The following is a 25,733-nucleotide window of genomic DNA, read 5'->3' as shown; positions in this document are numbered from 1 at the left end:
CTGCCCCCTGCCCCCTGCCCCCTGCCTCCTGCCCCCTGCCTCCTGCCCCCTGCCTCCTGCCTCCTGCCTCCTGCCTGCTGCCTCCTGCCTGCTGCCCCCTGCCTCCTGCCTCCTGCCCCCTGCCTCCTGCCTCCTGCCTCCTGCCTCTGCCTGCCCCCTGCCTCCTGCCTCCTGCCTCCTGCCCCCTGCCCCCTGCCCCCTGCCTCCTGCCCCCTGCCCCCTGCCCCCTGCCTCCTGCCTCCTGCCTCCTGCCTCCTGCCTCCTGCCATGAGCCACACACCTCCATCTGCTTGACCAGTCGGCTGCGGTCATCCTTGAGGTGACTCTTGGCCTCCAGCTCGTACTCCAGATCCTTCAGTGACCGCTCCAGAAGCTGCCTTTTTGCGAGGGCTGCCTCCTCAGCTCGCTGGTAGTCCCGCAACTCATCCTCCTTGAGGCGCAACTAGAAGGAGAGGGTGTTAGGAGGTCGCTTGGGCAGTGAAAATGGCAACAAACTGAACCGATGGCTGAAAGCTCTGCAGAGATACATAACGCAGGTCTGCGTGCCATGTGAACACCTGGCCCATCCCAAAGCCAAGAGAAACAAACCTCTCTCTGGGCTTCAGCTTCCAATTTTATCAAACAAGAGGGTCGGTAAGCAGTAAAAAATTAGGTTATAAAGTCGGCTGGTTGGACATGGACTAGTATTTTAACAACACAGAACATACACATACACAAAAATCAAAGTATGAGCAAGTACTGTGATGCTTTTGTATTAGATACTTACATATTTGTATGGATGGCTATGTCATTAGGTTACAAGAATGATTGATACCTTTATTACTGTGGCCTTAACTATATGGCCATCATCTATCAGCATCATTTCAAAAGAGGTTTAAAGGCTTCAAATAAAAACTAAATTAACGATCTCTAAGCAACCAGCAGGCACAGAATCCAAGAACATAATCACACTCATTAGCCATCGCCATTGCTATGTAGAAGAAAATGATCAGTCATAGCTACAGTTCTCTTTTAGTCCACAAGGTGGCACTCGTCTACTGATTTTGAAGAGTATACAAAAGTTTTAGTCTCAAGAACAACAGAATGGGTTGGCTGATTCAGGGCCCCGGCTCTGTGTCGTCAATGTCAAATCCTCCTGGAGATGGAGAAGGCACAGAGCTAAGAACAGAATACCACAGAGCTTTGTTCCTTCAGGGAGTCCACAAAAAGCTGAGAAGCTCAGAAGGATCAAGCCAGCGTAGGAAGACCCGGGGAGGGAGGAATCCAGCACTGTACTCTTCTGGAGATAGCAAAGAACCCCAGCCATTTCTCGCACAGCCCCACTTGGAAGAAGACAACGCTAGGCACAGGCCCTGGTCTGGGTTGGGTGCAATCACCCACAGAGGGTGCAGAATGGGATGTAGAGATTTGATACACTGTAGAGGGGCACACTAAACTTCTCCAGGGCTAAATTTCCCCATTACGACATAGGGAAAATGTTCAAACGTACTTTATCTGAGAATCAGATGATGCCCAAAAATAATGATCACAAAGAATGCCAGTCAAATACACAGCACCAAGTTTCCTTCTCGGCATCCTCCCCAACACCATACAGGCCTCTCCTAATACCTAACACGCTGTCCCACCGCCACCGCGGCTGCCACCCTCCACCCCCCACCTAGCGGGGTTCCATCTCCTAACTCCAGTAATGTTCTCCTGAGAGTTCTCAGGCAGAACGTACAAGAGGAGAAAACAGCTAGTACAGGCTAAGCATCCCCAATTCTAAAGCCCAAAATGCAGGGCAGAGGAGATCGCTCAGGGGCAGTTAAGAGCACCAGCTGCTCCCAGCACCCACATGGCAGCTCAAATCATCTGTGACTCCAGTTCCAGGGGATCTGATGCCCTCTTCTGGCATCCCTGGTCACCACCTTCACATGTGGCGCACCTATATACATGTAGGCAAAAATAATTATATATATAACATAAATCCTTAAAAAAAAAAAAAAGACAAAACTCAAACTCCAAAATATCCAAAACTAAAAGATGTTTTAGATTGTGGTAGATTTTTTTTTTTTAATGACAAACAAGTAAAATCTCCACAAATATTCCAAGAGCTCTGAAATCGGAAACACTTCTGGTACCAAGCATGTGAGATAAGGGATACCCACCCCACTGAATGCCTAAGAAATTCTTGTCCCAAACCAAAAGTAAGCAAGACAGCTGTAAATGGGACATCTGTGTCACCCCCTCCCAGGATCAGGGGCATCACTGAAGAGGAGACAGAAAACATGGATGAGCCAGAGGAACAGGTGAAGTGCCGTGGAACGTTGTCACAGGTATGACATGTGTCATGTCATGTCATGTGCCTCAGCAGCTGGAACCAACCTGCACAAGACTGAGCCCACCAACCTTCCATCACTGAGCTGGAAGGGGCTCATGCAGCCGCACCTCTCCCTGACGACGTATAGTCAGTTAACTGTTACTCATGGAGAGAAAGACATTTTCTTCAGTGGTGTAGCCTGTTGTCTATGCTCCTGTAAGTAACCCCTTCCCCACTGTTCTATGAGCACTCCCTAGACTGATAGGGACACACACAGCCAGGAAAGCAGCAGGAGGGCCAGGTGGGAAAGATGAGGATCAGCGGGAGTAAGCAGACAAGAGAGGGTGGTGGGGTGCAGAGGATCAAGAGGCACAAGACGCTGAAATGTCATAACAAGACCCATTGGTATGCATAATTAATATCTGCTCATAATGAAAGTAAGCAAATGGCTTCCTAACTTGCCAGTGCTGCCTTTAAGTCGTTCAGCAGAATTTAGAAAATGAACCCAAGATGAACTCTCAGCCTTGCTTCCTAAAGATCACCCTCATCAGACCCTCGGAGTCTCCCATCATAGGCAGAATGGCAGCCACTTGGCCTTACCCAGTCTCTGTGGCATTCTGCGTCTTTGTCTGTGTAGCAGATCTTCATGTTTCCTTTCCCCTAAAGAGTCTAGCCCAAAAAACCTTTATACAAACAGTCATGTGGATCCCTGTGCAGGGTCACAGTGACACTGTGGTCTTTTGAAGTTAAAACAGCAGGTATTTGTTGTGTCCTGGCAAATGTCTGAGCCCTTCCACCCATCTGCTATAAAAATGAAAATAATATTTTTGTTTGGAGCAAAGAGAGCTGGGATGTCATCGTGTCAATTTCAGTTTTTTCTTGAAGTCCTGTATCATGTGACCCTGAGGCAGAGGGAATCCATTATCAGGGCCCTTTGAGACGTGTTCTGGAAATCTGTAATAAATATCCATTGTTCTTTGATGAGTCTAACACTGACTCAGGGGAAACCTTCTTTTGATCATCAAAGAAATTGAAAGGATTTTTGTTTTTTAAGAAAGCTTGTTTTCCTGTGAAATCTGTGACTCTTCCCATGGTGGGAAAGAGAAAGAAACGTGATCAAATGTCCAGAACCTACATGCTTCCTCTATGTGATATCATACACCATCTCATTTATCATTAAGCTACTAATGCTTTGAAAGAGATGCTGAGAAAACTGAGCCAGACTGTTCCTGGTCATTCAGTTGGCACAGGCTAGAATCACAGTCAGGTGTGGTGGCTCACATCTGTAATCCTAGCACTCAGGAGTGTGGGGGCAGAACTGATGAGAGAGAGACAGACAGACAGACAGACAGAGACAGTCAGACACAGAAAGAGACAGAGACAGAGAGAGACAGAGACAGAGAAAGACAGAGAGACAGACAGAGCAATAGAGACAGAGACACAGAGATAGAAATGAGTGGTCTTGGCACCGAGCCTCCAACACCTAACACCCCCATTAACTTTTCTGGCACTTGCACCTTCACATACACACGCCAGACACTCGCAATGATAAATAATGAAATAACAAAAGTAATATGTTTTAATTATTTCAGCATTCATGAATTCCTAAGGCTTGGAGATAGGACCAAGTCTAGGCAAGCACTCCACCACTAAGCCACCTGCCTAGTCCCTAAGGACATCTTTTAGTCTATTTTACTGTGGCTATCAAATTCTTATCTACCCCAACAGAAGATAATGGCCAGGCCTGGAGCCTGGAGCTCAGTAGTTAAGTGCACTTGCTGCTCAAGCGTGAGGAGCAGAGCTGGGACCGCAGCATCCACACCAGGCAGCTCACAAACGCCTGCAACTCCAGCTCCAAAAGATCCAGCAACCTCTTCTGGCCTCCATGGGCACCAGCATATATATGTGTGCAAACACTCAGACACATACACATAGAAACATGCATGCACACATAAACAAAATAAATCTTAAAAAAAAAATAGGGGGTGGCTGGAGAGATGGCTCAGTGGTTAAGAGCACTGACTGTTCTTCCAGAGGTCATGAGTTCAATTCCCAGCAACCACATGGTGGCTTACAACCATCTATAATGTGATCTGATGCCCTCTTCTGGCCCGCAGGTGTACATTCAGGTAGAGCACTGTATATATAATAATAAATAAATAAAATCTTAAAAAAAAAAAAAAAGGTTGTTCAAAGAACCTAGTTGTTGCCTGCCATCTTGTTCTAGGGTCAATGGAAGGCGTGGATGTGGGTGACATGTTTGGGCACAGGTGGACACAACAATCTTGCTACATGAAAAAGTGGCTCAACTTTTCAGGCAGAAAACTTCGGACCAAACCAGAATGTGGCCCAAATTAAAGGTGTCCCCATTTCACCTCTGTGTGTGGGAGTTTTGTGTCTTAGGATGCCACGTGCATATAATCACCAGAGACTGGAGTAATAAGCAAGCCCCAAAGCCTCCCTAAGCATCCCCCGCACCGTGCCCCCTCACCAGAAGCCTTCCAAAGCAAGCTGACGCATACTCTCCTAGGCAACAAAGGAGAGCAGGTTGCCCTGCAGACTTTACCTCATCTTGCATTTTCGCAGCTGCCAATCGGGCCTTTTCCGCCTCCAGGCTTTTCTCTTTCAGTTGTGTCTGCATTTCGGCAAGCTCCCGGCGGTTCTTCTCCTTATACTCAGCCAGCTGCTTCTGCAGCTCCAGCGAGGACGTGCGGGAGGCCTCGGCAATGTCCGCCATCTAGAGAAGTGGCATGCTGTGAGCTGGCCCTGCCACACTCCAACTGGAGACCATTCCAACAAGTACAGCGTCACCTCTGATCACTACCTTTGAAGCCTCTTCTGAGGCTGCCAAGCACCAGTCCCTGGGCTGCCAGGTCTGGCTAGCCCTGCCTTGGGGACAACATGGAGGCATAAACGAAGAAGGGCTGGACACACACAGTCCTGAGGTCAGAACTTTGCTTTTTCACTAACCAGTGTATGATTGGGGCTTATCCTTAGCCACCTAAGGGCCTCAGCACTGTCCTTTTTGGAAACACTGAAGTCATATTTACCTTCCAGAGAAAGTGCCAGAGTTAAGACAATACCCAGGTGGAATTCTAGTTAGAACTAAAGAAGTCCCTAGCAAAATGCCTGGCACAGGGTAGGTAGGTATCAGAAAAGTGGCAGCCTCCTGTGTGCACTTTTAGAAGGCAGGGGGTGCCGGCAGTGTGTGCCTTTCCCTATGAGTGCCCTGGGGCAGAGGTGAGCTGAGGGACAGAAGTTTTGGGGTTTTGAAACTGCCTTTGCCACGCCTGGATATGTCAAAGACATGATTATACAGACTTCTGCCCAGAGGCCTAAACTCCAGTTCAAGGAATATTTGTCAGATGTGCCCACACCAGGCCACCTCTGTTTATCGTTAGCAAGTAAACCAGGCGCCCAGAGCCCTGAGAGCTTTGGTGTTTACTTTTTAGATAAGTTTCTCCCATTTGGAACTTTCAACAAGTCCAAAGAATGACCGCAAGGGATCTGCAATGTCCGGGTGCATCTGTGCTTGCCGGGAACTGTGGGAGAAGGTGCTGGGCTCTCCCAGGCCCACCTGCTCCTGCCTCCTGCCCCCTCACCTCCTTCTGCAGCTTCTCAATGTTCTTGTCCAGGTGCCATCGCTCACTCTCCATCTCGTTCTTCAACTTTCTCAGCTGCTCCTTCTGCTCAGCCTCATCCCGGAGTCTCTCTAATAGCTGCTTCTGCTCCTGGGAGGTCTGGCTCAGCTCTCTCTGCAGAGAGCAGGAGAAATACAGCAGTGTCACTCATCTAGTCGCCCTCTGCCACAGACAGCAAGGGGAATTTTACAGCCATTCCACAAGAGCAATGAAACCCACCACCTCTATGAAAGGGGAAAGAGTCAAGGGAATCAGGAACCAAAAAGGCAAACTGACTTCACCAGCAGCCTCCATAGGAGCAGAGGTGGAAAGATGCATTATGGGAGTATGGTACACCAAGCAGCCACAGTGGCTGGTGGTGTGTTGGCTGGACTCCTATGCCCAAATGTTTGTTCTGAAAATAAAACAATGATATTGTAGACCAACCTAAATGAACTCAACAAGCACCCTACCAGCCGAACTCAATCTCCAGCCTAATTCATTCATTTATTTGTTTATTTTTGGTTTGTTGAAACGGAGTTCATCTGTATAGCCAAGGCTGTCCTAGAACTCACAGAGATCTGCCTGCCTCTGCCTCCTGAGTGCAGGGATTAAAGGAGTGCACCACCACCACCCAGCACATGAACTGTTCAGGCCTGCCTAGTCTTGTGTCCTTGTAAGAGGCTGCATAGAACAATGGTTTGGACAGTGCTTAACAGTTTATAATCTGACATCACATGCAGTAACTTGTGTTACATCATCATCATCATCATCATTATTATTATTATTATTATATTTAGTTTTTTTTATTATTATTATTATTATTATTATTATTATTATTATTATTATTATTATTATTATTATTATTATTATTATATTTAGTTTTTCAAGACATGGTTTCTCAGTAGCCCTGGCTGTCCTGGAACTCACTCTGTAGACCAGGCTGGCTTTGAACTCAGAAATCCACCTACCTCTGCCTCTGAGGGCTGGGACAAAAGGCATGCACCACCATGCCCACGCCCAGCTACTCATGTATCTTGAAGCTACTCCTAAGTCATCTCAGGCTCTCCTGGGAAAATATATAGAGTACTATATACAGAGTACTATAGGTATGCTTGCTGAGCATACAGCATGGGAATTAAAACCTCCTGGGGTTTCCTGAACTCTGATGTGTGTGTGTGTGTGTGTGTGTGTGTGTGTGTGTGTGTGTGTGTGTGTGTGAGAGAGAGAGAGAGAGAGAGAGAGAGAAAGAGAGAGAGAGAGAGAGAGAGAGGAGAGAGAGAGTTGGGAAGCAGCAAATATTGCCAGGCTGTTAAAGTTCACCTCTACAGGGAAGCAAGGTCAACAAAAGCTGTTGGGGGAAAGAGCAAAGAAAGATACTCAGAAGGTTTGAACAGGTTTGCTCCCCCCACCCCCCCCTTGGACCCATGTGTTTGAATTCTTGACTCATAGGGAGTGTAACTATTAGGAGGCGTGGCCTTGCTGGAGGGTGTGTGTTGCTGTGGGCGCAGGCTTTGAGGTCTCCTATGCCCAAGCTCTGGCCAGTGTGGCACATAGTCTCCTGCTGCTGCCTGCAGATCAAGATGTCAAACTCTTGGCTCCTCCAGCACCGTGTCTGCCTGCACGTTGCCATGTCTCTCACCATGATGAGAGTGGACTAAACCTCTACAGCTGTAAGCCAGCCCTAATTATGTTTTCCTTTATAAGCACTTCCATGGCCATGGTGTCTCTACACAGCAATAAAACCCTAACTAAAACAGAAGGCCAGTGTGGGAGCAATCAGCCTGCTACAGCTATAGTTGGGTGCACACCAAAAGCAGGATCAACCCCTGGGATTTCTGTTTGGAGTTTATTTTCTGGTGTTGGGAGGAAGAAGAGGGAGGAGGAGTTGTCACCACCCAGTGAGGTTGATTCCATTGTGTGGGGAGGGGGGTGGGGGGGAGTAGGAATGGGACGACTCTAAAGAACTAGATCTCAAAAATGTGAATGTGCGGTGGCGCACGCCTTTAATCCCAGCAGTTGGGAGGCAGAGGCAGGCGGATCGCTGTGTGTTCCAGGACAGCCTGGTCTACAAAGTGAGTCCAAGACAGCCAAGGCCACAAAGAGAAACCCTGTCTAGAAAAAACAAAACAAAACAACAAAGAGGTGGAAAGCAATGAAAGATGATATCACTATGTTAACAGCTGGCTTCCACAGATGCCTGTGTAGTCCTGTGCACATAAGTCAACTCTTGATCTTCCGTGATGGTGTGACCCTGGGACCAAATGGGCATGCACACATACATACCTTCCAAAGGTCCCAAGTTTGCTCCTTTTTAGGTACTTAAAACATGTTTTTATAGCTGTAACTTTTAGAAAATCTCTCTCTCTCTCTCTCTCTCTCTCTCTCTCTCTCTCTCTCTCTCTCTGTCTCTCTCTCTCTCTCTCCCTCCCTCCCTCCCTCCTGTATGTGGATGTTTCTTCTGGGGATCAAATCCAGGCTTCTGTGCATGATAAGCAAGTTTCTATCCCCTAAGCTACACCCTCGGACTCTAGAACATGTTTCTAAGATAACTGAGGGCACAGAACATTTTTCTGGGTGGCATTTCTAAATTGTGGGACATTTTAAGATTATCTGGGATAACTCTCAAATTCAAGTTTACGGATTCCAATCTGTTCAAAAAACTGTGACTCTACTACAAAGGGCTAGAATGTGAATTCTATGTAAGGGCCACCCACTGATGTTTATTGACTCTGACATAAAAGGTAGTCAGATAGGTATGATTTTTTTTTTAATAATTCTTTTTAATCCTTAAAAGAAGGCTCTCGATGCTTATCCCCACCCCCATCCCCCGCCTCCCTGTGGGCTTTTGTGTACTGAGACAGCAGAAGGCGAAGGCTTTGTTGCTTCCAATGGCTGGTCCATAGTTACTGTGCTCCGAGGGCTCTCAGAAGCCACCTCCCTCCTGTCTGTTATCCCTGGGGGGGCTCAGTGAACTTTGGTTACAGACCTTAGTCCTATAGTCAAAGGCTCTGCACCCAGTAACAGGTAATGGTTCCCAAACTCAAGGGCGCCATTGTACACCCACCAACTCTGGGTCTTAGAATCACTTACCTGGTGGCTCCCCATCCCCACCTCACGTGTGCAAACTTGGTACCACTATTAGTCAGTGGGCATGTATTGTTGGCCTCAGAAACATCATCTCTGTAGCTACAAAGTACCTCACTCAACACGGGCCCCAGAGGCTTAAAGCTGCAAAGGGGGCCTGGGGAGCTGGCTCACTTGCTGCACAAGCAAGAGGGCTTGAACTCAGGTCCCTAGCACCCTAGTAAAAGCCTGGAGTCTGAGTGTGAAATCCCACTCAACACCACAGGAGATAACTTGAAAGAATTAACATTGTGCACTTAGAGCTCTGAACCACAGCTCCAAATTGGACTCATTTCCTGACCCTGCAGACCAGTGGGGTCCCCACTGTGAAATTTCAACAGCCTACTTGAGCTGTTGAGCCCTTCAGCCCTCACCTTCCCCAAAACTCACCCCACAGATATTTGGGTGGCATTTTAAAACCTAAGAGTTGGGCATAGGAAGAGGACACACCTGGATCACACTGAGGCTGCTGTACAGAAGTCAATTTATGGCTTTAGATCTGGCTTTGACTACAGATGGCTTCAAATAATCTTCCTGCCATCCAAATGGGGAAATCTCATTTTCTATGAACCTTCTGGTTTTGAAGGGAGATAACTATCTGGTCTCAAGGAAATGACTTCTTCCTGTTCCTTTTAATAGCTGCCTTGAAAGACCGCACAGTATGGAGTGTGTTTGCCCAGAGGAGAAGGGAAATTGGCTTCTGCAGAGAGGCCCCATGCGGCCTTGGGGCCAGGACCTGCCTGCCTCCACATACAATTTTTATTTTATCTCTGCAAAACTGTTGAGAATTTTCACATCAAGGGCTTCTCTGTGCTGGCACAGTGTCCTAGGCCAGAAAGCTCTTGGTTGTAGGGTCCGCCTGTGTTTTCTAGGATTCTCACAGCAGTCCTAGCCTCCGCTCACCAGAGGTCCGCAGTACCTTGCCACCGTGACAATTAAAACTGCTCCAGATGTTACCAACTGTCCCCTACTTCCACGTCACCGGTCTAGATGGATAGTCTGAAGCCCAGGGTGGCTACACAGGTGAAAGGCAGTCCCTGGGAGGACAGGCCCAGTGGCCGTATCTACCCACACAAATGAGGAAGGAGGATGCTGAGGGCTTACCCGAGCTTGCTCCAGCTCCTCCTCCAGCGCCCTTCTGGCACACGTAGCTTCCTGTTCTTCCTCTCTGGCATGCACAAGGGCTTCCTCTAGCTGCTGCACTTCACTCTACAGTAAAACAGGTTTAAAGACACAAGGACATTCTGATGTGCTCTGATGCCTTCTGTGTCACGGACAAAAGATGGCCATGATAGTAGACTGCCTGTCACAGGTTCTCGGGTGCATGCCCCTCTGGGGTCCCGCTTTCATCCACAGGTGACCTTCTGGATTACCTTGGTGGGTTTGGGGGATTTTGGTGTTTTGGTTTTTTTTGTTTTTTTTTGTTTTTTTTTTACTTTAATACAAATTTCCCAAGCTTTACCCCTAGCTATTCATAAACTGCAGGTGGGCTAGCGTGGGGCAAGGTATTGCTGTAGAAGGTGTGCAGGTGATCTGCTGTTTCTTACCACCTTTTTCCCTAACTGCTTTCTACTTCTAAAGCTCTGGCACACCAGATAACTGGTTTGCTAAAATCTCCAAAAATATCAGCTATGTGTTAAAGAAACAAGGTCTTTAGGGACCCAGCCTAATGGCAGTGTGAAGACGGCCTCTGCAGGTGTTTGAAGATTCCCCCTCATGGACCCTCAGAAAGATGAGCATGTCTCTGATGCTTGCCTCACTGTGCTACCCAGGCCTGTGTTTCTCACCCGGGCTTCATCATCCCTCCCTGCTCACAGGCTTCCTGTTCCTGCCACTCCTAAGGATGCTTGCAGTGGCATCTTAAATAAATCCCGACAGTCCCTTCCCCACCTCTGAAGTCACTTTCAGGAGAGGGGGCTGCAAGCTGCCAAACCCTATGCGAGGCACAGGGAGCCTCACCTCACACTTGTGGAGCGTCTCCTTTGCTTGGGCCTCATCACCTCTCACGTCCTCGATCTGCCTCTGCAGCTGGGCCACCCTGCGCTCCAGCTCCGCAGCTCTTCCCTTCAGCCTCTCGTTCTCCTCCTTCAGAACTCTCTCACGCACGTCGGCCTCTGCTTGGCTCTGCTCCGACGAGCGGCTCCGGCTGGCCAGGACCTCAACATTCTAAGAACAGAGAGAACAAAGGCACAAGTGTTTATAGGTGGTCCCTAACTCATGAAGGAAGCTGGCTTCCGGAAAGTATACTGCAGCTGGAACCTCCTGGCAAATGTACGCCATCCCAGCAATAGGAGAATAAGGCAGGATGATTGAAAGTCTGGGCCAGCCTGGAATACTTGATGAGTTTGAGGCTAGCCTAGGCAACTTGGGGAAACTAAAGATTTTTTTAAAAGCTGGAGATGTAGTTTTATGGCAGTAGACTTGCCTAGCATGTTTATGGGACTCAATTATTTAGTAGTAGTAGAAGGAGAAGAAGAAGGAAAAGAAGAAGAAGAAGAAGAAGAAGAAGAAGAAGAAGAAGAAGAAGAAGAAGAAGAAGAAGAAGTATTCCTTCTCCTCCTTATTCTTTTCTCTAAAAGACATTTTTCACTGTGTAACAGAGCATTGGCTGCCCTGGAACTAGATTTGTAGACCAGCCTGGCCTTGAACTCAGAGAGATCCTCCTGCCTCTGCCTCTGCCTCCTAAGTGCTAGAATTAAAGCCATGTGCTACCACCACCCAGCTGAGGGAGTCAGCACCCAGTATTAAAATAACAATAATAAAGCTAAATATCAGAGGAAGGAGATAGGGTGAATGACAACCGGAAGGCCACTTGCTGCCTGTCACCTGCTCTTAAATAAGGTGTGGGCTAGGGTAGTGCTATGTAGTCGTGCTCTCCACCTTATAAGGACCCTAGGAGCTAGTTTCATCCCACCTTAAAGATGGAGAACTGGGGAGACTGGGGGCATAGCAGCTCCATTAGTAAAATGCTTGCCTAGCATCCATGAAGCCCTGCGTATAACCCCTAGCATCACATACACTGGGTGTGGTGGCATTCTCCAGCACGAAGGTGGTACCAGCAGGAGGAAGAGGAGGTCAAGACCATCCTCAGCTACATAATGAATTTGAGGCGAGCCTGGGCCTAGTCACAAACAAAACAACCAAACAAATGAATGAAGACAGGATCCTTTCACAAAAGGAATCATAGACCTGAATTCTAGAACTTAAAACTACTAAAACTCTGAGAAGACACAGGAGTGCATGTCTGTGATCTCGGTTGATCCAAAGGTCCCTCAATCACAAAAGCAAAAGCACAGATGACAAAAGAACAGACAGGCTTCTGAGTGTGTGAGTGAGTGTATGCCCGCATATATTATGTGCACGATGTGTGTAAAGCACCCAAGGCATCTAGAAGAGGGTATTATATCCCTCTGGAGGTGGTTGGGAGCCTGTAATTAACTGTGAGAGAAGTAACAAATTTTGACAATGCTGGGACTACCATCAGGATAACGAGATGGCCCACAGAACCAGGAAATATTTACAAATCAGTTCATAATAAAATAAGGAATCCTTCACCTTCATAATAAAAAGATAAACCACCTTAAAAACAAAAACAAAATGAAACAAAAAGTCTCTCAAATAGTTCTGGGTGTCCTGGAACTCACTATGTAGACCAGACTGGCCTCGAACTCATAGAGACCCATCTGCCTCTGCCTTCCAGGTGCTAAAATTCAAGGCGTGCACCTTGCTGCCCAGCAAGTCATCCACTCTTGATGAGGGCAAAGGATAGGAATAGATTTGTCTCCAATGAAGACAGAGAAATGAGCACACAAAAAACTGCTAATGTTATTGTTTCCAGGGAAGGAAAATTAAAGCCACTATTCCCACGTGCTTAGTGCTAGAAAAGATACAGAGAACTAAAACCCTCATACATTGCTGAGAAAACAGAAAATCGTGTAGCCACACAGGAAAGTTGTCAGCTCTTCAAAGCAATGTTCAACCAAGTTTCCCTATAACCAGCAACTTCATTCTTATCTACATACCTAATAAAAATAAAAACTTCCACTTACATAAAATTATGTATATACATGTTCAAGGTATTATTCATAGCATCCTAAAAGTGGAAACAACATATTCTCATCAATGAATGAATGGGCAAATAAAATGTGCTACATCCATACAATGAACCATGTATGTTCTGCCCATGAAAAGGAAATAAAATACAACAGAAAATATGATGCTAAGTGAAAGAGGCATGTCCTAAAAAATGCTATATTAATGTTGAAGGAAAAGTGTAGAATTTAAGATATAGAAACTAGCTTAATGGTTGGCCAGGGCTAGAGGAAGGGATATGGGAAGAGGCGGGAGGGTCTGCTAATGGGCATGCATTTCCATATGAGACATGATGAAAACGTTCTAGTGCTGACTACTATAGTGACCACACAACCCTGTAAATACACTATAAATTGTGAAGTTATGTATTATGTGAATTCTAGATTGATGTAGCTTTCTTTCCTTTTCTTTCTTCTTTTTGTTTTTTAGATTGATTAGCCCCCACAGGGGAAGTCCTAAAGGGCAGGAGAGGGGATGATGGGCAAAGATAGTTTGTTTAGCCCTGAGCACAGGCCTAGTTGTTTCTGTTGTTGTTGTTTTGGTTTGGCTTGGGTTTTGGTTTTTTGTTTTGCTTTGTTTTTTGTTTTGTTTTGTTTTTGTTTTTGTTTTTTGTTTTTTGAGACAGGGTTTCTCTGTATAGCCCTGGCTGTCCTGGAACTCACTCACTCTGTAGACCAGGCTGGCCTTGAATTCAGAGAGATCCACCTGTCTCTGCCTCCCAAGTGCTGATCTCAGCCTCGTTGTTTTTAAAGATTTATTTTTATTTAATGTGCACAAGTGTTTGCTGTCTGTGTACCACACATATGCAATACTTGAAGAGGCCAGAAGAGGGCGTTGAATCTCCTTGAGTTACAGGTGGCTGTGCTCCTCCACGTGGGTGCTGAGAGCCAAAGCTGGTCCTCTGCAAAACAGCAAGTGTGCTGAACTTCTGAGCCATCTCTTCTCCAAGGGACAGAGGGTAGCAGAAGTGTTAGTGGGAGAAAGGGGATCCCTGATGCCTACCCCAAACCTTTCAGTAAAAGAAAGAACACTTACATATGTGGCTAGCAGGCTCTCACTCTTCTCAGGAAAAGGAAGGATGCTGAAAACCACACCTAATTTAACCTTGCTTTGGGCCTAACTCAGCCTGACTTGCTAGAGAAGGACACTTAGCCTATAACTTCCAAGCTGGCATGGTCACCCCAGCCTGAGCTGCACAATGGCACAGGCCTTGCTTGGCTCTAGGCCAGCATGTGTATATCCCAACACTTAGTGCTCTTTTGATTATTTACGAAGTGCTAATTTGCTTTCTCTGTGTTCACAGTGTGGTAAGCCACATTGTGTTTACAAATAGCTTAACATTTAACATAAGCCTTTGTTGGTAAATCTGTCCAGAAACCCCTGGCCCCACCTCCACCCCACCCCCCGGCTCACTATTTTATAAAAAGACCATAAAACAAACTTCCCCTTTCCTGGAGCCATACCTAATTCAACAACAGCCTTGGCATCTAAGAACAAATAACGTCCACACCCTTCTGTTCAAGGCAAGAGCCACATGAAAAGTCCTAAGAGAGGTCCAAGCAAAGAAAGTTGCCTGCTATAGAAAAGCTATGCAAGGCCTCCCAGCTCTCAAATGGCCCGATTCCAGATTCCTAGTGATGTCCTGGTCTGGTTCACATGGCAGAGATGTTGGGGCTGGCACAGCTCTACCCACCCAGAAGGCCACTGCGCAGACATAGGAGCCACATTTATAGTGCTGGGGCTATTTCCACGACTCGCTGATCTTATGTCCCAGATGTCGCAGCAAGCTTAGAGAGACCGTATCATCAGAAAGAACACCGAAGACACGTGCTTCTGACTCACAGGGCTCTGTTTACCTTTCACTCACCTTGGCAGTCACAGTTAACAAAAATCAACTCCAATTCCCTGCCACTCCAGCAACTTGAAATCCCTATGCTTTACCACGACCACAAAGCAAATAGGCTTTTATTCTACTGTTGTTTCCCAAGCCTGGGCCATGACTAAATGCTGCATTAAGAGTCAGGCAAGGTCAAAAATTTTGGTAGCATTGGTAACAGTGTGTGGAAGAGTCAGAAAACATGGCAGGTGGGGTTTAAAAACTAGAAGGCAACGTGTTGGTAGCTCCTGAAGTTACAGGAGACATTCCTTTTGCACAGCAACTTCTCTCTTAGGACCACTGCCTACACACATGCAAAGTGGTACAGCAATGAGGCTAAGGGCCAGGGATGGTGGTGTGCACCTCTAATCTCTGTAAGTTCAAGGCCATCCTGGTCTATATAGTGAGTTCCAGGTCAGCCAGGGCTACAAAGTTGGACAAAAAAAAAAAAAAATGAGGTGCTCTACCACAAAAACCTGCAGACATACTAAACGTCACTCGGTACTTTCTCAGTTCCAGGGTGCTATGCAGCTGGAGAATGATGGAGTGAGAGAGAGGAACAAAAAAAGGGTCAGGATAGTTGGCTGGGCCTTTCTGTGGATGAAGTGGCTACCTGTTTACTTGGCTTAACTCTGAACTGTTGGTCTCTACTGACCGTGAGGATGGGAAGTGGGGCTGCAAGAAACGTGGAGGCCAGCTCATCCACTGCAAATGCTCTTTTGACATTTGAATTCTGAGCCACAGAAATTCAACATGGATTCACATTTAAAAAAAAAAAATGTGCAAAATGGTTTTGGCACCTGGAGGACAATCGGGCATGTACTTGCCTCCTTCAGCTCTGGAAACCTGTCCCCAGGCAGTTCACAGGCCTTTCTGCTCCATAAGAGATAGGGGAGCTGAGCCGGAGCCCAGCAACAGCTGTACAAACAACGCGTAGCAGCTCTCTCACACTGGTTTACCTGTGAAGCGATTCTTTCTCACCAATGGCTCGGCACAGGCAGCCCCGCACCCTGCAACTGCATGAGTGTTCCCCAGGGTTTATACCAACCAACTTAGATAGAGAAGCCCATTGTGGAGTGAGAAAAGAAAGCCCAGTCAGGGGCGGTGGACAATAGCACTTCAGGCTCAGGATTCCCCTTTCTCGCTGTAGCATTTTCACTCTGTGCCATGGCATTTTGGGGTGGGATATGGAAAACGCAAGTGCACGTGTGTGTGTGTGTGTGTGTGTGTGTATGCAGAAGCCAGGGATCAACCTTGTTGTCATTCCTGGGCACTCTTTCCAAATTTATTTATTTATTTATTATTTATACAGTATTCTGCCCGTTATGTGTGCCTGCATGCCAGAAGAGGGCACCAGATTTCATTGTAGATGCTTGTGAGCCACCATGTGGTTGCTGGGAACTGAACTCAGGACCTTTGGAAGAGCAGCCAATGCTCTTAACCTCTGACAAGGTCTCACGCTACCCTGAAACTCATCAAGTAGGCTAGAGTAGCTGGCCAGCCAAGTCCCCAGAGATCTGCCTGTCTCCATCACCCAGGCACCTGACGTCACACGCAGATTTTTCCCATTGGTACTGTGGATCAAACTCACATCCAAGTGCTTGCCCGGCGGATGCTCTCCCCAGCCCATCACGTCTCTTCTTATATTACTGATCATGTGTGTTTGGTATCTAAGGAAGGTTCAACTCTAGCCTTACGATCCGTGCCAAGCCCCCTCTTCCTCCTCACTCAGCACAGGGGCACGTAGCCCAGGCTGGATCACATGGGCATAAAGCACCTGCAGAATGGCAGTCCCACCTTAGCTTGGGGAAAGCCTGACAGGTGGAAAGAGGACTCGAGAGAAGGGCCGACTCAGCTCCAGGTTACTCTTCCCACAGCTTCCATGCCCTCACCTGTAATGGAGCGAAGCTTGGGGGCTCACGTACCACGGCAAACATCTAGCTGAGTGGAATCCTGGCTCCTCCAGCGGACGCAGTCGTTATTAGCAGTCCAACTATCCCCACATGTGTTTTCCCAAAGATAGGAAGTCCACTTGGTATCCACTGTGGTTTACCAGCGTGAACTTCAAGCCATAACCACAGACCAGACATCCTGCATATCAGATATTTTCATCACGATTCACAACAGTGGCAAAATATTACATTTATGAAGTAGCAAAGTAGAAAAAAAAATCATCTTATGGTTGGGGGGTCACCACAACATGAGGAACTGTATTAAAAGGTTGCAGTATTAGGAAGGTTGAGAGAGCCACTAATTTTGAGCTACATTCACGAGCATTTATGAGTGTCAGAGCTAAGAACAGAACGCTGGTCCTCTGGGAGAGCAGCAACCACTCTTAGCCTCTGAACCATCTCTCCAGCCCCCAAACCTACACTTCTTGGGAAAAACAATGGGGTTCTTTGCCTCACCTTTCCAGGGCAACTGTGTGCTACATAGACATGAGCCTGTATGGTTTAAACAGTGAGTCAGGTTTCCCGGCTGGTTCATTCATTAAAAGCTTAGACCCATTATCCAATACGTGAGCCTGGTAAAAATAATGGTGACTAAGGAGCAAGCAACATATTTTAATGTGCTGAACTGCTGAATTTACACTACTTTTAGAATCCTTCATTCTCAGCCACGTGCTCTAGTTACTAATTTAAAAGGCGGTGGCAGGGGTGAGGGGTGGAGAGTTGGGGAAGGTGTGCAATTACTCTGACACAGAAAGACCAAACCCCAGTCTGTGTTTGATGCCACCAATGCATTGCAAGTAATGTGGCTGGCAAGTGCCACACAAGTTAATCTGCACTCCAGAATCTTCTCACTGGCCCCTGAAACAGGTGGACACATTCAGTTATGACAAGCACAAGAGTCTAGCACAGCACCCCAGTGGCTACATCGTGAGTGTGCTGCTTAACTGAGGGGGGCTGCGTGCCCCTTTCTTCCTGAGCTCAGGTATGACACCTTGGTCAGCCTTACTCCTGGTGGCCAACAGGCAGACAGGGCCTCCGGGCTTGTCCCGGTGAGAATCAACACACAGACCTCTCAGGCTTTACTAATTAACAAGGCCTCTTCCGCAGCCAGCTTTTGTTTCCTTTCTGTGCCCCTTTTCTGCTGAGCAAGGGCAAACAGCTGAGGCATGGAGGCCAGGAGGCCAAGGGATAGAATGCTGGCTTGTCAGTTCCGTGCCACTGGCCACTCCACACTCCGCTGTGTTGAGGCTACAGGAGCTATGCTGAGTTACCCAGTGTGCCCCCAGCTCAGCTCACCGCATGGACAGTCACTCTATCTCCACAGCACAGCTGCATGCTTGTTCTGCTTGGCCCAGTGACAGCCTGGGCCAATAATGAATCCCTTGCTCGCTATAAGATATAGGAAGTCACAGATATAGGAGTGCCCCCACCAAGTGGCAGTGAGCTATTCAATAGTAGAAGAAGAAGAAGAAGAAGAAGAAGAAGAAGAAGGAGGAGGAGGAGGAGGAGGAGGAGGAGGAGGAGGAGGAGGAAGAAGAGGAGGAGGAGGAGGAGGAGGAGAAGGAGAAGGAGAAGGAGAAGGAGAAGAAGAAAAAAAAACAAAAACAAAAAAATTTTAAAAAAGAAGAAGAAGAGGAGGAGGAGGAAGAAGAAACAGCAGCAGCAGCAGCTTGTTTTAGGCCAGACAATCATGGTACACATTTTTAATTCTAGCACTCAGGAGGCAGAGCCAGGTGGATCTCTGTGAGTTTGAGGCCAGCCTGGGCTACAGAGTGAGTTCTAGGACAGCCAAGGCTACACAGAGACACCTTGTCTCAAAACAAAACCAAACAAAACAAAAGCTTGTTTTATCCCAAAGGCTTTCCCCACCCCTTTTCCTAGGTCTCTGTGGATTTTGCTGTCCTAAGATCTCTAGTTTGTGGTGGTTTGAGTTCTCACGGATGAGTACAGGAGTCACCCAATAAATGCCCATTCTGGCTCAACATGTAGAGCAGGGCCTGAGGATGCTGTCTCTAACAAACGCCAGGTCAAGCTGGTGACACCCCATCTCATAGCCTCTCCTGCATGCCAGGTGATCTGTGGGTCCCACTATGGCTTGAGATCGCCTGGTCAAGTCCTTTATGCTTGCAGAGTCCCAGATGTTTCAAATGAAAGCCAAGAAGACTGAGGCTCTTCTTAAGTTTCCTTATGTTAGATGTGGCTTCTAGACCAGATTCTGCCAGTCTTCATATGATGACTCAGGGTGAGTCTTGAACTCACATCCGCTTGCTCTGCAGCACACAAGGCCAGTCCAGCTAGTTTCTATGACCCTGCCAGCTCTAATAGTCTATGGCCCTGGAACAAACTTGAAGAAACTTGAAGGTGGTATCAGGCAACTATGAAGCTGAATTTGAATTTGTAGGGCTTTCACTCTCGTCATGCCATGGTCACATGTTAGTTCTACCTGCTGCTAGGTCTCAGAGTCCTGTCCTTGCCACAGATACTTAGAGCAGAAAGCAGCAGGCAATTTCTTGACACTAAAGTAGAATAAAGCCACCAGCTCATTGTCTCCTTCCTGTTTCTAATCCCCCATATCTTGGGCAAAACAGACAAACCTTCCAGAAAGATTTTCATTCTGTGTATTTGTTGCCAAAGTGGTCATTTTCCTGTACCCAGAACCACCTAAAGGATATTTCCTGCCCCCTCTTTATCCTACTTAATTATTCCAGGGTTCCCCCCTATAGTAACTCAGCAATTATGTAGATTAAAAATGGAAATGGTCTCCTGGGGCTGGCAGGATGGCTCAGTGGGTGGAAGCCTTGACAAGCTGAGTTCAAATCCAGAACCTATACAAAGGGGAAGGATAGAGCCAGCTCCACAGGGTTAAAAAAAAAAAAACCACAAGATTCATTCTCAGAGGAGACCGTAATTCAGACACTGAACCAGACAAAAACTATGATAATAAAATCTTAATATTTGGGGCTGGAGAGATGGCTCTGTGGTTAAAAGCTCTGGCTGCTCTTGCAAGGAGTCAGGGTTTGCTTCGCAGAACACATGGAGGCCTGCAGCTGTCTATGGCACCAGTTCCAACTGATGTGCTCTTCTGCAGAAACTGCATGTGATGCGCACATATTCATGAGGCAAACACATACACACCCACACATACACATGCACACACACATGCATACACACACACACACACACATCCCAATACACAGAGTGAGCTCAACACAGGCTGTCATTTAAACCACATACTAAACACATTCAGATACTCAAGATGAGAATTAGAAAAACTTCCATTAAAAACTCTCAACCAAGTAGAAAAAAAAATAGTCATTTTCCTCAAAGGTCATGCGCTCAGGAGTTTGTGTCTAGACATGTGATTCTGTTCATGTGAAATTTCCGCAAGAGAAAAGCCTCACAGACACAGAAGGCTGCTGGCTGACAGAGGATGAGGAGAGAAGACACGGAGAGCGAGAGATGGCCTGGCATTAAGCTAGTGGTATGGCGTTGGGTTCTCTCACTGTAAGCACATAAAAAGCCTGAAATATACATTTTAAATTAGTTAAAATGGTGGACCTGTGCTGAGTGAAAGGCATTTCAATAGAAGCAAAAGGAGCCACGCCCACTCTTTTAGTGTGGCCTCTGCAGGCTCCAACTCAGCTCCCTCCCTATGCTTGCAGACCAAGTGTTTTATCATCTGAGCTCTCTCCTGCTCCCAGCTTTAGTTTAGTTTAGTTTTTTTTTTCTTTTTTTAACATCACCTCTTTAAAAAGAAACCTTTTCTGAATGTTCTCCAGTTTCTCTGGGTTCTCTCAGTTTTGTGGGATAAAAAGAGCCTTACGCAGTATTTATCAGACACCATCTCCCTCCCCACGAGGGCCGGGCTAAGCTAACGCTGTGACCAGCATATGAAACATGTGTTTATAGAATCCAGCATCCCCTGCCCTTAACTTCAAGGAGCTGCCTACAGAAGAGACAACACCATGCTCCTGAGCTCACATCACCAGGAAAAAGCTAAGGGTGGAAGCTAAGAACAAAACAGGGGTTAGACTCCTGGTTGAGATTAGCTTGGTCACTGACAGACCACAGGACCTTACAGATGGTCACAAAGCTTGCTGTCACTGCCCATGCTGGACAAGTTGAAGAGGATTTTTTGAAGAGTGCAGTGTCCCCGTACTGATGTGCCCCCCCTCCAAAATAAACTGAGGGTTCAGCCTGGAACCACACAGGTCTTCAAAGCCACGACCTTACACGTCTCCCTTCCCCCACAGATCTTGTTACCTGGGAAAGTATAGCTCCCACCTTCCCATGCTGCTGCTGTTGCTACCACATGTCCACAAATGCTGAGGACTGACTCAAAGTGGTAGAAATCATGTGACTTTTAAAGTGTTCAGTGCAGAGCTGGGGATATAGCTCAGCTGGTAGGGCGCTTGCCTAACGTGCATGAACTCTGGTCTCTCTTCCCCAGCACTTCATAAACTGGGTACAGTGGTGTATGCCTTTGATCCCATCACTCAGGAGGTTGGAGGTAAGATGATCAGGGGTTCAAGGTCACCATCCACCCCCAAAAAACACTAAACTAAAATACTTGCATCAAGAACTCTCAACCCAAAAATAAAAAATTAAAAAATTAAAATAAATAAATTAATTAAATAAATAAAATTTTAAAAAAATAAAATAAAATAAAGAACTCTCAGCCCACTGGGTGGTGGTAGCACACGCCTTTAATCTCAGCACTTGGGAGGCAGAGGCAGGCGGATCGCTGTGAGTTCGAGGCCAGCCTGGTCTACAAAGCGAGTCCAGGACAGTCAAGGCTACACAGAGAAACCCTGTCTCAAACAAACAAAAAAGAACTCTCAGCCCAATAGCCTCACCTTTGTATGAAGGCTTCTTACCACTCTCAAATTACAGCAAATGACAATTCAGAAAATTACCAAATTGTCTTTTTACCTCCAAAGCTATGACTGGAAAGAGGAAATAGCTGAAGTCATCTTGAGAATCGAGGCTAGACCAAGCTTGAAGGCTGAGTCCTACAACCCCTGGGGTTTAGCACACATAACAAGAGTGACCTTTACGTATTTCCTCCTTTAATTTAAAGTGGCTGTTCCCTAAAACAGAACCGAGAAAGCAGCTCCTATGGACTTCTTGCAAGCCAGCCTGCAGGGGGCAGCAGCCAGCTCTGACTGAGCAGCCTGGGAAACAAGACTCTCCAGGCCCAGGTTAGGCCAATGCTCACTGTGAAATTTTGTCTGTTTCAGTGCTACAGAGTCACAGTTTGGTTTCCTTAAAAACACAGATGGCATTCTATTCCATGCACAGGTCAAGAGAAATGAAAGATAAGAGTGGCAAATGTCAAATCACTAGTCGCTGTGTAAACAACCCACAGTGTCCAGGAAGGAATTACTGTGCACACCCAATGCTACAAAGCATGAATCACAGACTTCCTGTTGGGTAGGGCCTTGAAGGAGGCAGGTGACTCTCTGGCCTCTTCCCCTTGGACCGACTGTTCCCAGCCAGACTATAGGCATAATTCTTGTCCTCTCTCTTTGTTTCTCAATGGGGGAACAAAATGCCACCTTCCTTTTCAGAAGAGCTGGAAAGGGCAGAAAGGTGGACTGACGGAGTCCAAGCAAAGCACACAGGGTCGCTGGAGAGAATCCACAAGTCCTTCCTAGGGCAGTCTCCCCCCACCCCCCACCCCCCAGCCCCTCACACCCTGCACCACTTTCCAGAAACAAGCAGCCTTGAATGCTGACCAGAGACCCCGCGAGTGAATGTGTTATCCCACTACTATCTGCAGCTCTTTCCCGCCCTCCAGGTACATATAGAATCCTGGCCCTGTCCTCTTGAAGTCAGGAGTGACTGTGAGATTAGCCTAGAACATAAAAGGTGGGCCTGAGGAAACAGCTCAGCCGGTGAAGTGCTTGTTGTCCAGGTATGAGGACCTGAGTTTGATCCCCTAAGCACAGTTAAAATAAAAGAAGCCAGAGGCTGGCCAGATGGGTCAGTGGTTAAGGAACACTTTCAGCTCTTCCCCGGGACATGAGTTCTGTTCCCAGCACTCACATCAGGTGGTTCACAACCACCTGTAACTCTAGCTCCAGAGGATCTTCTGGCCTCTGAGGACACCTGCATTTATATGCACTTTCATACACATAAGTACACACACACACACACACACACACACACACACACACACACACACACAAATAAATAATAAACAAATATAATAAAGTTTTAAAAGCTAATAGGTAATGAAGAAAGACAAGACAGGATGGGCAAAAGGACCCATGGAACATTAGAAAGGGACTGGTAGGGAGGTTACCCGGGAGCTAGGAGTACCAGGGCAGTGAGGAAATGAGGAAAAGGTGAGTCACGAAAACATACTTTCTTTCAAAATGCCAGAATGATATCTGACTTGTATGCTAATTTAAAAATGAATAAAAGTCATAGTCAATCTATTCAACTTTACTCTAATGGATAGAGATGACATTACATAAACACATGATGGAAAACATCTTCATACCTAAAACAGCATGCGTGATATAAACCAGGAATATTGGCAATTACAAGAGGATGGTAAACAAGTGACAGGAGTTATTGCTCAAAAGACTCAAAAATCTCACTTATACTTTTAATAACAATGTACTTTGGAAATTTCCATGACAATAGATTTACAATATTGTCTCCAAAAGAGAAATATGTAAGATACATATTTAGCCTGATCTAATTCTGGCATAATAAAAAGATGTTAACTCTGGATGTGATGTGAGTGCTTATAACCATAATCCCAGCATTGGGAATATGGAGACAGGAAGGTCCCTGGGGCGCCCTGGCAAGCTAGCCCCACCTACCTGGTAAGATCCAAGCCAGTGAGCCTCAAATAGAAAACAGTGATAGCACCTGAGGGGTGCAAGGTTGGCCACCGGCCTCCACACATCTGTATCCACACATGTATGACCACACCCGTGCACATGCAATCACACACACAAGCAATCCTCACACACAGCATCCTCCCAACATACACGCATACACACACAATCACATTCACACATGTACCTCTATGCACATCCCACGTACACTTCTCATACATACATGTATCCCCATACTTGTACTTCATACATACATACGTATGCACCTACACACACACACACATGTATACCATATTCTTAACTACATACACACACATATATACTCACACATAAAGAAGTGAGAAGGGGCATGCACCACAGCACCCATTAGTGCAGAACTCCCTCCCACAACAGCAGAGGCCACAGACACATGGTCTCCCAGGAATGCTAACGAGCAGAAGAGCCCCTCCCCATCCACTTTAACACACACTGGAAATGTGGCAAGAGCAAAAATGTTTCTCCGTTAAGATGTGGGGCCATTTATTACTGCAAGGTAATCTGGCTTTTTGAGTCATGCAAGGACCTTCTGAGAGAGAATAAAACTTAAGTCCATTACAAGCTTCATCCCCAAGAGCTGGAGGGACATAACCAAGGGAGAACATAGGCTTCTAGGGCCTCTGCCACTTAGCAGAGCCACATGACTCTGTACTAATCAGCTAGTACAGACACCAACTCTGCTCTGAAGTGGCAATGACGTCACCTGCCGAGAGTCCTGTGAGGATGGCTGCAGTCCGTGTTAACGATGGGACAATGGACAGCTGTGCAGCATATTCCACGCAAACAGCAATGATTACCCCACAACTGTCAGAGACCTGCTCTTGTCAAGCCAACTGCAGGAAACCAGCCTCCCCCCCCCAACTTAGCCCCCCTTGCTCTATATAACAGAGAGAAATGTCTATTCTCAGAAGGGATTCAAATGTTCTATGTTATAGCTCCCGGAGGCACCCAAAACACTGCCGCCGGGGCAGAGGTGGCTGCTTAGTAAGCAAATACCCCACTGTGTTGCTTGAGGCCCTTTGTCCAGTCTGTCTTAGTCAGCTCTAGAACACTCAGGGCCAATGAAGCATGGGGGGGTTTGAGGGGCAGACTGTGATGGCCCTCTGTCTTGGGCTCCTCTGCCAGGGGTCTTCTGAGATACCTCATGCCATATCACTGCCCACTGGAGACACTGAACATCAGCACTAACCTCAGACCCTCATAGTAGCCCAGAAGGTAAGCTACTGTTTGAAGAGCCCTTTGAGGCATCATATACAGAAACCTAGCCCATCTCTGAGGCCAGTGGGTGAGATGTTCCTTATTCAAATAAGCTTGAGGGGCTGAAAAGAGGCTCAGCCATTAAAAGCACTGCCTGCTTTTCCAGAGGTCCTGAGTTCAATTCCCAACAACCACATGGTGGCTCACAACCATCTATAAATGTGATCCAATGCCATCTTCTGGCATGCAGGAGAGAGAGAGAGAGAGAGAGAGAGAGAGAGAGAGAGAGAGAGTAATCTTTTAAAAAAAACTCACTTCATGAAACTCATAGACCCTTACCCCACACAAAAGTTACAGGACATACAAGTACGCTTGAACTGACTTACTATGGAGGACCCAAAAGCCTGGCAACCCCTCTCCGTCCCAGCTACGACAATGACTGTGTTACAGTGAGGCTTTGAGGAGAAATAGGCCAAGCAGAAGCATCTGCTTTTGCCACATAACATCTGGTCATGGTGTAAACGCAATTCAAGCTGAGTCCTGAGGTAGCAACTTTATCTATGCCTTAAGGCCTCCCAAGCATGCCCGTGGAGGTAGTCTCAGGGAACACTGGGGGCTCAGTAAAACTCCTTATCCTGGTCCTGTGTGGCCTCTGGGAGTGACTGACCTGAAGCAAGCAAG

The 25,733-nt window shown here is 46.9% G+C and overlaps 1 protein-coding gene across 3 annotated transcripts in view; it reads right to left on the bottom strand.

The window, feature by feature from the left end:
• Window positions 1-25,733, bottom strand: part of CGNL1 (cingulin like 1) — a 157,689-nt gene that overhangs the window by 21,253 nt on the left and 110,703 nt on the right. For all 3 annotated transcript variants that reach the window (XR_014773639.1, XM_084752913.1, XM_084752914.1), the window contains exons 9-13: window positions 11,005-11,211; window positions 10,150-10,254; window positions 5,902-6,054; window positions 4,866-5,036; window positions 281-442 (exon numbers count right to left, since the gene is read on the bottom strand). Coding sequence is in view for 2 of the 3 variants with exons in the window: in XM_084752913.1 (XP_084609039.1) it covers window positions 281-442; window positions 4,866-5,036; window positions 5,902-6,054; window positions 10,150-10,254; window positions 11,005-11,211 (798 nt within the window). In the remaining variant the exon portion in view is untranslated. The remainder of the gene's footprint in view (window positions 1-280; window positions 443-4,865; window positions 5,037-5,901; window positions 6,055-10,149; window positions 10,255-11,004; window positions 11,212-25,733) is intronic.

Source organism: Acomys minous, assembly GCF_964271855.1.
Source record: "Acomys minous genome assembly, chromosome: 13".
NCBI lineage: Eukaryota > Metazoa > Chordata > Mammalia > Rodentia > Muridae > Acomys > Acomys minous.
This window is presented reverse-complemented; position numbering and strand designations above follow the sequence as displayed.